The sequence below is a fragment of the Trachinotus anak genome, unplaced genomic scaffold (genome assembly GCF_046630095.1).
Source record: "Trachinotus anak isolate AG129_WGS33_773 ecotype Australia unplaced genomic scaffold, CSIRO_AGI_Tana_v1 ptg000013l, whole genome shotgun sequence".
In the NCBI taxonomy this organism is placed as follows: domain Eukaryota; kingdom Metazoa; phylum Chordata; class Actinopteri; order Carangiformes; family Carangidae; genus Trachinotus; species Trachinotus anak.
The window spans coordinates 29,064,349-29,076,488 of NW_027273864.1; the positions used below are offsets into that span (position 1 = coordinate 29,064,349).

General features: G+C 41.3%; 1 protein-coding gene across 7 annotated transcripts in view; it reads left to right on the forward strand.

Annotated features, from left to right (window-relative positions):
- Nucleotides 1-12,140, forward strand: part of LOC139630231 (dedicator of cytokinesis protein 3-like) — a 197,117-nt gene that overhangs the window by 66,186 nt on the left and 118,791 nt on the right. For all 7 annotated transcript variants that reach the window (XM_071493462.1, XM_071493465.1, XM_071493467.1 and 4 more), the window contains one exon: nucleotides 10,731-10,814. In XM_071493462.1, the coding sequence (XP_071349563.1) occupies nucleotides 10,731-10,814 (84 nt within the window). The remainder of the gene's footprint in view (nucleotides 1-10,730; nucleotides 10,815-12,140) is intronic.

The window sequence follows — 12,140 nt, forward strand, 5'->3', positions numbered from 1 at the left end:
TCCTTATCTTTCTACTGTTGTCTGCCATTATGTTCATTTAATTAATTCTTGAGCATTTGATTTATGTAATCAGACCTGCAGCATGTCCAGCCTTTAAAATACTTCTTGTGTATTGAACCTGTTGCAACACTAATCTTGTCAAAGGAAAGCAACAACAGTGTGTTTTAAAAATCTGGTTACAGCGGTAATCTTGTCAATGGAAAGTTGTGTTTGTCCAAAAAAACCATAAATGAACATTTTTCGGAAATATATAATAAAACAATACAAATCTCCTAGACTGAATTTTAATAATCGTGATTGGCCTCAGTCCAGCCATCCTGTGTTAAAGTATTTGGCTCAGAGGACAATGGGAGATAGATGTTGTGTTGTCTTTGTCCATGAATCACAAATCACCCTTCACCCTTCAGACTATAGGTTTCATAAACGCTGGTTTGAGAACCAGAATGGATCTGACATCCTTGATGGCAGAGTCTGAATTATAATGTGACAGTCAGGGGGTCAGTTTTTTTCTCTGGGGTAAAAGGGAACCCTGGACTGTGAAGGTGTCAAGGTTAAGAAATGGTATGGTCCACATTAGGGGTGTCTGAAATCATATTACACAATTTTTCCAGGCACAAAAAAGGGGAAATGTATTGTATTATTTACAATTACACCCCCACCCCTGTAATTTGAACCCTGTTTGAAATGTGCAGTACTTCTCCACATTTTTGAAACGTTAAAGATTTTTGGTGGTGCATCACTTGAACGTTTGGGCTGGTTCTGCAGGTATCTGTGTAATCTCCCCTCATCTTGACATCACCTACACCCTAATACACCCGGCTGGGAAGTGAATGAAGGTGTTATTATCATCACAATAACAGGCCATGGCTGTTGTGCTGATTTCACTGCAGGAGGGAGTTTGCATGTCCTGGCTTCACACTGCACTAAGAGCTGTCACATACTGCCAGTATCGACTACATGTATAAATAAACTATTGGTATTGATGTGAAATGACAGTGGCATCGTGGAGAGAAGTGTCTGTCTATGGCTTAATGTGTGCAGACCATGACCTCAAAGAGCATTTAGCCTTTACTGCCATTTTACAGAATATGACTTTGCAGTAACCAGGAAGTGAGAGAAGTGGCCATGTGACCAGAAGGCCATAAAGCGTGTTACGCTTCCCTGACTGCCTGGAAAAACCAGGGCAGGGAAATCGAAAGCGATGCCGCATCATCTGCTCCAGTAGAGCCACTCAGTGGACATTAGCTGAGGCTGGTTGCTGTCACATCTCCTAGATATGAGTGTTAGTCTCCAGATTTTAGAATAAAATATAAACTTAATGTCGCTGAGTGTTAAAAAGACCTATACTAACTCTGATGAGGATGATGGATGTTTAGGTTTGTTTCATGGTGCACATGCTCAGTGAAATGCCCTATGTAAGGTTGTAATGTGGTTGACTAGCTTACCTGGTACATGATTATTCACTTTAAAGGTCCCATAGAGTCTAAAGGTAGATGTCCATGTGTTTGTGATTATAAAGCAGGTCTAGGTTCTATATTAATACTGTGAAAGTATCAAAGCCTCAGTCCACAGAGAAATGCACACAGCCTGTATTCAGAAACTGAGCCTTAAAACCAGCCGTCAGGACTTCTGGAACTTTGTGATGTCACAACAAAGCAGTCACTATCCTCAGCCATGCTACAAGCCCCGCCCACCTGGACCCACCATCCAACCTTTCAGGATTTGGTTTCTTTGAGTGTTTACCTGAAATATGCTATATTGTTATTGGCTCACTCAGAAAACAGTCAGCCAATCAGAAGCGAGGCTCAGATGCTCTGTTCTGATTGGCTGACTGACCTGTTGTTACTAGAGCTCCAGAGAGAAGCCTGAGAGAGGAGATGTAAAACTACACTGAGATGTTTTTTGGTTCTTAAAACCACAAATATATCTTCTGATGGAGATCATCTTCAAATAAAAATGTAAAATATGGGACCTTTAACTATATAACCCAACAAAACAACAATAAAAACACATCTAAAGACCTGTGTTCTGTCCTGAGACAACAGTCTACAACATTAAGAAGTTGATGAGCTGCTGTTTCCCACTGCAGTAGTGAACCATCCAGACTATTAGATTACAGGACAGTCGTACATATGAGAGCTTCCAAGCAGGAGAGACTCACTGTTGGACCCAGACACTGGCCAGTAAACCTTTACTGAACGATGGTTCACACAAAAGTCACACTCTTGTTAATACTTTAGGTTTTTGAAAGCACTGATAAACCGACCTTAAACTACCTGACAACTGTTCAAATGCTGTTTCCTATAAGCCATTAGCTTGATTGATGTGTGTGTGATGGTGACTTCTGTTATGAGATAAATGTGAGTAGGTGTGTGAGCTCTGCCAGCAGCTTCATTCAGCCAGACCTTTGCCTTTATCTCCAGAGAGATAATTAGAATGATATGCTGACATTTTACATTTGAAATGGGCCTCTGTTAATGGACGTCAGTGGTGTTCAGCTGGTGATTTTTGTTACAGCTCAGACTCACAAGATAATCACATTAAAGTTCCAACATCTTCAACCATGCATTCCTGGTATGTACTATGGAACTGAGATCCAGCTTGAAACTGGACGTAGCCGAGCAGACACCAGGGTGTCCATGCTGGATTGTGATAGGCTGGTACATCTGTCAGTCAAACACAACAAAACACAAATCCAAAACAAACGCCTCCAAACCTACTGAATTTTCCTTCAAGTAACAGCTAAGATTATCACTAAGCAACAAATTAAGTTTATATAAAAGCTCCCTTTTCCTGGAGCGAACTCCTGTCAGCCAGAAACAACTTCTCTACAAAACTGGTTTCAAATTCAATTGTGGTGGTTTCCACTTGACTAAAACTCTCTCTGGAGGCAGTGAGGCTCAGGAGGCAGAGCAGTCATCTGGAGAGCGTGTCAAAGTGTCCTTAAGCTAGACAATAAACCCCGAACAGCCCCTGGTGCTGTATCATCAGCATGAATGTGTGTGGGAATGGGAATGAGTGGGACATAACGCTGTAAAGAGCTTTGAGCGGTTGATATATAACTGTAGTGTATTTACCATTTATCATTCTAAGGATGTGGTCTGGCAACATCGTTCCTGCACACAGACAGTCTGAGTCCAGACTGTTCTCGTCTGTGGTTCCCTGATGGTGAAGTCTATCAGAGCAGGGGCGTCCCTCTCTATCTTCAACAATCTCTTGAACACTCCTCTCCTATCTTTGATATTATCAGAAATCATTATCAGACCCATGTCGAGAAGGCCTCTGTACTTTCTTGAGGTTCTTGAGATGTCTTCAGGAACCTGAAATCCCTTTTGCCTCTGTATATCACGGAGCTGGATGACTCAGAGTCTTCAGATGGTCTTCAGACTCTTGCCCGTCAGCATGCATGCTCCACTGATTCAAATTCACAGCAGTCCTCTCCTGGGAGCTGCCCAGTATTTGCCACCCTAACTGTTGGTTATACTGAGACGTCTCTGGTCGAGCAATTGGGGGGTAAAGTTCAAGTGAGTAGTTTTCCTGTTTAGCCTATTAATAGCAGGGAGCAGATCTCCAAGCTCGACGTGACATACTGAGATCTGCGTCCCATCTGTGCGGTACAGTTGATGGCGGCTGTATGTGGGTTGTTGTGTGCCGTCTGTGCTGTCCCAGTCACCACTGTGGGCTCATGGAGGTGGCCTAGTTCTGCTTGCTGCCTGACGCCGAGAAAGACTTCCCCGCTCTCTCTTTTTCAATTTCATCCCCTTCCTCTGTGTTCAATGTGTCTGTCTTACATCTCATCTTACAGTATGTTGTTATGCAGCTTAAAAGCTTAAAGGAAATCTGCCTCACATGCACGTACGCTGGCATACAATCACTGCACATGCATATGAATAAATAAAGGAACATGCAGAAAAGAAAAAAAAGCTGCATATCTCTGTAATCACCATCTGAATCTCTTTTCCTGTCTTTCCTGCTCTGTGTTCCCTCTGATTTTTTTCACCTCATCACACTTAGAAAACCTCATCCTCCCCATCAGCTGTGGCGCAGCAGTAACTACAGGGTATGGGGAAAATCTCTGGCACACACACACACACACACACACACACACACACACACAGATAGAAACGCAGCCCCACACACTTACACACAGTCCATCTGCTGGAGCGCTGAGTGCACTTGAGACTTTGTGCCTGTGGGCATTGAGTAGGATGTTAAAATGACAAGCTCCATGTCTTAATTAGGATGAGATCTGTTCATGGGGCATAATGACACACACACACACACACACACATACACACACACACGCTATCATGTACATAGAAACTCATTTATAAGAAATAAACATTAATCTTCTGTTCACGCTCTCCCTCTCTGAGTGTTTCAACTCTCCATTTTCTCCTCTCTATCACACATACTGCACACAAGAAGACACACACACACACACACACACACACACACACACACTTGTCAGCACATCTTTCCTTTTCTGACCTTTTTCTCTTTTACTTTGCAAAATTGTCCTTGATCTGAAGATCTACACATCCACTCCTCAGATTGTGTTGTGCTGCTCACACCTGAGGGATTCCCATGCATTCCCTGTCATATGCTCAGTGATGGGACACACAAATAAATGTGTGTGTAATATGTTTCTCAGTCAGCCGCATTTTGCAGCACCGGGCAGATTATACATAATACATGAGCACAAGTTCCACAAGATGCAGCATGATACGCATTAGTCCTGTTTACAGGGAGAGGGAAATCCATTAAGAGGCTCTTAAGAGGGAATTATGGTTTTTACTCGCTGTATTTTCTTGCATGTCTCATATTATGGTTTTGTTTAAACTTTAAACTGGTGTTAATGTGGTTCATGGCTCCACAGATGATGACTTATGCAGAGTACTTATGCATTTCCAAATTTAATAAGATACTACTCATAAAGAGAGCAGACACCTCACACTTTACCAAACCAGCCACTGGCCTCGGCCTCACATCACGTGTTTTTCCTCATTTCTGAAAAGTGTTGACATGATGCTGCAGCAGTTCATATTCCACAGTCAGTGGATATGTACGACTGTACCTGTTAGAAAAACATGAGCATCATATTTTCCAACAACTAAAGAGTTTTCTTAGTTAGACGTCCAACATACATATATCAGTTTAACTTAGAATATAGCCAGAAAACCCAAAACGTTCTTTCATTAAATGCAACAATTAACTTTTTTTTCCAAGTTAACTATAGCTGAGGGTCCTCCTGTAAAAAAGACCCAATAAGCCGTCTGTGCAGCAGGTTACTATGACCCATAGTTAGGATTTGTTGCTAAGCGACATCTAGTGGTCGTAGTGATGTTGACAGGAGCAAATGGAAAAGTGCGGTGACGTAGTTTATAGAGCGACAAAGTCCACGTCAGGAGGAGGTTGGGGTGGATGGATGAATATGACGCAGGAGAGCGGTGTTCGATTCCCATGTGACAGTAGCAGTTTATGTTGTTTCTGTTATCCATGACCGTTCATTGTTATTATTGTAACCATGACAACAAAGATCGTCTAATGTTGAGGAAGTACTTATTTTAACCCAAATCACCATCTTTTCCTAAACCTAACCAGGACATGACTGTTGTGACCATGGCGATGAAGGTAGATGCGGCACTCGCGGTACAGTCCGAGTGTTTATTTTTGTAACCATGACAACCAAGGTCTGGTATGCTTGCGACCGTGGGGGAGCTATTTCAGGAGACACTGCTGTGGGTCATATATATATCTGCAAAAATGATTTAACATTTAGTGTCGCATGTCTGCAGCTGTTTCAGCTTCCTGTGCCGAGTGTCGTCATCATGTGAGCTGAACGTTAATGTCATAATGAAGTTACTATGTGCACCTGAAAAACATGATCAAAAGTTCTCCATAAACATGTGAAGAAGTTCAGTGGGTGACCACACTCCATTATACAGATGGCTGTAATAATGATTATCATTAGTACAATCATTACAGCTTTCCACTTTGAAATCTCACCGTGGGTCTGTGAAAGAGAACTTCATCTCATTCCCCTAATTGAGACCCTGTGGATTTACTTTAATTGCTGAAGTGGAACTTACATCTCCAGTATACACAGATTTTTAGTATTCTTCAGGGCATGGAAATTCAATATTTTCAAATTAGTTTTTCTCTACTGCTGTTTGGAGTTGACAACATAGTGTCACCCATTAAAACCTGAGGCTCCCTCTAAAACCTGAGCACTGTTTGAAAACAACTTCCTAAAATCTGAGGGATTTCTGTAAGACTTGACTTCACTAAAACCTTTATTACTCAGCCCCTGAAGCAGATATGAACATCAATTTAAAATCATCTGAGAGTTTAAATATTTGACTGGAAAAACAAGCACATTTGTCAACATTGTCAGTTCAGTTCAATTTTTTTTTTTTTAAACATTTATTGGTTTTCTTTTAAATATTGGTGAACATTTGGGTAAAGACAATGATTTACAATGGAAGCCAAAGGTTTAAGGTCTCACATGGTCTTACATGTTGCATCAGGTGAATCTTTACCTTTAGTTAGCAGTGATATTGGCTCCTCCTTCTGCGACATGTCCCACCCTGAGCCTTGACTAGCTGGTTAGCAGCTTATCAGGTTGGAGTCAGTGTCTGAATCTTCTAAGTCATTGTCTTTGCCATTTACATCCAGGTAACTGCTGTAATCTGCTTCAGTATCGCTCCCTCGCTCAGGTCGTTAGCCATTGTCTGAACCGCGACTTTAAAACTTTTTTCGGGCTCAAACCACACAGGTTCACACAGGTTCACACAATCACAACACCTTTCATCGGTCACATGCCTAAAAAATGACATAATCATAAACCATGCATACGTTTCATCCAGTCTTTAAGGGAGAAATGTGTTGTCTTTTTTTGTTTTTTTTGGTTTGCACACAGAATACATGACACACGTGTGTTAATGTGTTGTAATTGCCCTGTGGCACGTTCACAAAATGGAGGAATCCTATGTTAAAGTACAGTATGCACTAACCAGCTCTGTTAGGTGCGTTGGTTAAAAGCATCTAAAGACATCAATTCTCCCAAATGTACAACCTTTGTTCTACCTGAAGTCGCTTCTCTGAATAATTCACAGCCATTAAATTTGTGTCAAACGTCCTCTTCAATCTGGAACTGTGCAGCGGCAAATAAATATTGAAACAAAGCTTTTGAAGTCGCACCCTAAATTTAATTATCCTGTCAGGGAAAATGACTCATTGAAAATACTCACACACACAAACACACACACACACACACAGATTCTTGCACACAACGACACGTCCATTATTTCTCTCTCTTGTGTTCCCTCTCTCTCTCTCTCTCTCTCTCGCAGCCACATTCATACACAAATACACACATAAAGGCCACAGGCTAAGTGGTGTGAGTGGCCTAACAGATGTGAGTCATTTGTCAGACTATTGACCCAATCCACTGGATAAACTAAATGCCAATACCAGCCGGATAGAGCAATGCTAATCCCCATGTGTTCAGTGTGTGTGTGTGTGTGTGTGTGTGTGTGTGTGTGTGTGTGTGTGTGTGTGTGTGTGTGTGTGTCTCCCTCCAACACTTCCCTCCTCCGTCTCTTCTTGTCTCTGGAAAGCTCTCAGCTCTGTGACAGTCTGGCTAGAGGGAGAAAACTTGTGTCTTACCACAAGTTGAGCCAACAAATCCAAAAGTTTGTGAGAGTGAATCTGTTGTGAAAACAGGTTTTAATTTAGATGTGAGAATCATATTTCTAAAAGCTCTGATTTAAAATCAGATCTTTCAGGGATTAGCTGCTGGTCCAGATCTATATTCTGCTTTTTATGCTAGGATTAAACTTAATCTGGAAGATGCAGCATAAATGTAGAACATTTTCATCGATGTCTCATGAATTATAATTTTCATCTTTAAGCTGGAAAGCCTTTGATTCACTCACTGTGATCAGGTAGTACATCTCTGATGAGGAGATACTGTAAATAGAAATGCATCTCATCAAAAATCTCCTGTTGTTTGCTTTGTTTACACTGATCTTCATTTCTTTTCTCAGCTGTTGTCATGGCATCAGCTGCAGTTCCTGATTGGTTCCTTTCAGAGTCTGATCCTGAGATCAGATGATGATGGGATCGTTTGCTTGATTCTTTCTGATTAGAACCAGCAGTGTTTACATTTGATGGTTTGATTTCAGGCGTTGATGATGCTGTTATCAGTCACTTTCAGTTATCACTACCACTGCATGTAGTTTAACAGATTCTTTGTTTTACTCATCAAAAAATGTCTTAGTTTTCAAGCAGAGTAAATGTAAATGAAGATCTGACTGTCATCTTTGTTAGTATGACAAAGCAGCTGATTCAACTTAAAGCCTTAACTTTATTCTACTTATCTCTAGATTAGTTGGTTGGTTTTACATTTTCAAATCTCACAAGACTTTGAACCTATTATTCAAGTTCAGTCACTCCCATTTTTAAGGAAGCAGAGATGCTTCATTTTAAGGTGAACCAGTTTAGTACCAGCTGTCTTCAGTAAAGTGGAGAAAAATACCACATAAAAGTATCAGAGTACTTCAGGGTCATCGCAGGTGTGTGAGGTGGATTCCTCTTCACTTCTTGAACTCTTGTTGCATCTGCTTTGGTCCGTTTGCCTCCTTCCTTTGAGTCATAAGTGTGTCATAAGATGAAATACAACACATCAGATTGACAAAGTGTCAACAAACAAGACAAATGAACACCTACAGTGACATATTCTGATAACACTGGGGGTTTGTCTTGATTTGCAGACTAATAAAGCAACAGATGCAATAACATCTCAGCTCGATAAATACACAGTGACAAACAGAGAGTGGCACTGATGGTAGAAAGAGTGACTGTCAGGAGGCCTTGAGGAGTGTGACCATGTCCTGGCCGTAAAGTTGGCTTTGTCTCTGCAGTTGATTTACCACAGACTGAATGAGAAAGTAACTGCTGAAATAAAACGCTGTGACCTCAAGATGTGCGGTCTTTAAGCACAAAGAGACTTTATGGAAACAGCCAGTTAAACAGACAAAGACAGAGCAGATCGAGAGTCAAGATCTCCACCCGTCTCATTCCGTGCTCTACATTCAGAACAGACTGCAGCCGTGGCCCGAGCTCACCTCTCCACAGATTTCTGTTTCCAAAAAAGGACAAGAGAAAAATGCTGGTTTGTCTTTGGGCCAGAGTTTTATCTCACTGACTGCCAAGCAATTTACATTCATATTTTACATGTAAGTTACACTGTTATCCTTATATTTTTTCCTTATATATTACCATTATATCCTTACAACGTGTTTAAAGATACTGGAGACTTAGACCTTGAAAACATTATTTTAGAAAAAGTGGAATATGCAGGTTAATATTTTGTTGGGACAACTGGAAAGTAATTATCTCCTGTGATTATGGAACTCCTACCTCAGCTTTCAATATTATTAAATATTACCCCTGTTCTCTGGTACACACCTGCTCTGAATTTTATCCTTGGAACATTCAATTAAACCTTCGCATATGACATAATTTTTGCATGTATTTGTAAGTTTTTATGTAATTTTCATCCTTCACATTTCCTATAATTACACACACACACACTCACACACACCAGAGTGCCATAGTGGAGATTCTTGGAAGAAATATTGTATTCTACTCCTCATTACTTCAACAATGTGTATTAATGTTTGTGCCACACCATATTTAACACAACCAGTATCAACATGATTTGAATGTAGCATCTTCATATTAGGCAGCTGTAAGGAAAGAGTGTGTAGAAATGCACAGGGAGAGAACCAGCGAAGAATGAGAGTAGTGTCTTGTCTGGTTCATGTGACGTTTCAATATTTTATATTTTTGTCCTGTACAGAGTGACACAGTGAGTGCAGCAGTGGAAGAGGCTCAGAGCTCTGGTGCAGTCATGAGGAATATTAACATCAGCACTGGTACAGCAGTACAGATGTTCTCCGATGCTGATGTCAGCTGCTGTCATGGGACAGGCAGACAGTGACGGTGGAAGGGATGAAAGCAGATGAGGATGTGGAACTATGCCTTAAATAAATTTTTTGGAAGAATTAAAAAAATATTGTTGGATTAATGATGAAAGAAGTCGCTGCCCTAAAATTCAGACCTCAATCTCTCATGTTGTGACTGTTTCTTTTTGCCACTGTTTTCCACAAATGCTTATACAGACAGCTGAGATTTTACACTTTTCCTGTGTTTTATTTGAAGTGCTGATCTCCATCAGAAGATATATTTGTGGTTTTAAGAACCAAAAACCATCTCAGTGTAGTTTTACATCTCCTCTCTCAGGCTTCTCTCTGGAGCTCTAGGAACAACAGGTCAGTCAGCCAATCAGAAGAGAGGATCTGAGCTTCTCTTGACTGATTGGCAGATTTCAGGTAAACACTCAGAGACACCAAATCCTGCAAGGTTGAATGGTGGGTCCAGGTGGGCGGGGCTTGGGGCACGGCTGAAGGTGGTGACTTTTGTTGTGACGTCACAAAGTTCCAGAAGTCCTGACGGCTGGTTTTAAGGCTCAGTTTCTGAATACAGGCTGTGTGCATTTCTCTGTGGACTGAGGCTTTGATACTTTCACAGTATTAATATAGAACCTAGACCTGCTTTATAATCACAAACACATGGACATCTGCCTTTAGATTGTGTGGAGCGTTAACATATTCACCTTCCTCTTTCAATTTCATCTTTTCCTCTCTCTCCGTTTCTCACAGTGATCTGCAGCTTCCGGGGCTCAGTGACTCAGGGTTTGGCTCTGGAGGTGGGAGAGACAGTTCAGATTCTGGAGAAATGTGAAGGTAAGACATCTACCTGATGATAATTCTGCGGGGGAATATTTTTCCTACATAAATAATGTCCTGATCAGTGTTAGAACAGAACTGCAGCAGCATTGAAGCAGCCGCGACCACTGTTAACATTCTCAACAGTTAGAAATGACTGTTGCATCTTTAAGGTTTTCTCTAAAGACGTTTGCGTACACAAAATTTCATCAGCTTGAAACTGTGTCATGCAACAAAATGGTAAAACCATATTACAAATGAGAAAAGAAGAAAAATGTTAAAAACTAAGTTAAAACTACTTTGAATTGTAGAAAATAACCGGGTTTCCAGAGTTGTAAGCTGTTGATTGTTAGACCAAAGACCCATTAAGAAATCTGCTCCTGAGGACGTGTTATCGGATTTTCAAATGATAATAGTGTGAATGTGAGTAACATTAATTAATGTCAGAGAGCAGCTCTTGTGGTTCTGATGTGGCCTCTCCGATTTTCCAGGGTTCATTTAAACCTCATCACTGCTGAGGTCATTTCAAGTGGGCAGGATGAATTTCCCATTAGACTTTTGTGTTCACTGGAGCAAGAATGAAGTCGTGGTGTTTGATATTTATCCTTTCTTCTGGTTGAGTCACACCCCCTACAATAACTGTATATATATCCGAGGCCTGCTAATGGATGACTAAAGACTAATGGATTAAAGATGGATCCTGTTAGTTTTGAGAGAATTTTCTTTTACTTTAAAAGCAGCTTGGGGAGTTTATGACCAGCACGTGTCGACCTCCGGGGCTGAAAATAAAGTGCCAAAAACTGCAGTTCCTCTTCGCCTCAGTGAATCACCGTCCGTTCTCCCAGATTTTCATGTGGGCTACAGATTCATGCTGCTGTGTCTGCGTTACCACAAATGCACACAGTAGAAACAAAGTGACACTCATTGCTGTATTCATAGTTCTCTCAAACAATTAGTGCAAATAGCCTGTAATAGCCCAGAGCAGGCCTGGACGAGAGCCCAACTTATTAGACAATGTTACTTCCATTGTTATTCCCAGTTCGACTGGTGGAAATTAGCAGCTCAAACCAGGATGTGTGTGAAGCCAGGAAATGTTGTCTTTTGCAGATAATGAGTGAGTATGTGCTCCATTAGCCACAGCTGGGCAGGCTGCTCCCATCGATCCTGTGCCAGAGGCTGATGGGGGCCTTTCTTAACCTGAGGGGAGAAATGCCCATGAGAGAGAGAGAGAGAGAGAGAGGTCGATGGAAAAGACAGGACGACGTGGGTTGCTTCTCTTCTGGCTTCCACTTCCCTGGTTCCTCTCCTCCACATCTTTCTCTCCTCCTCTGACTGGTCTTCCTT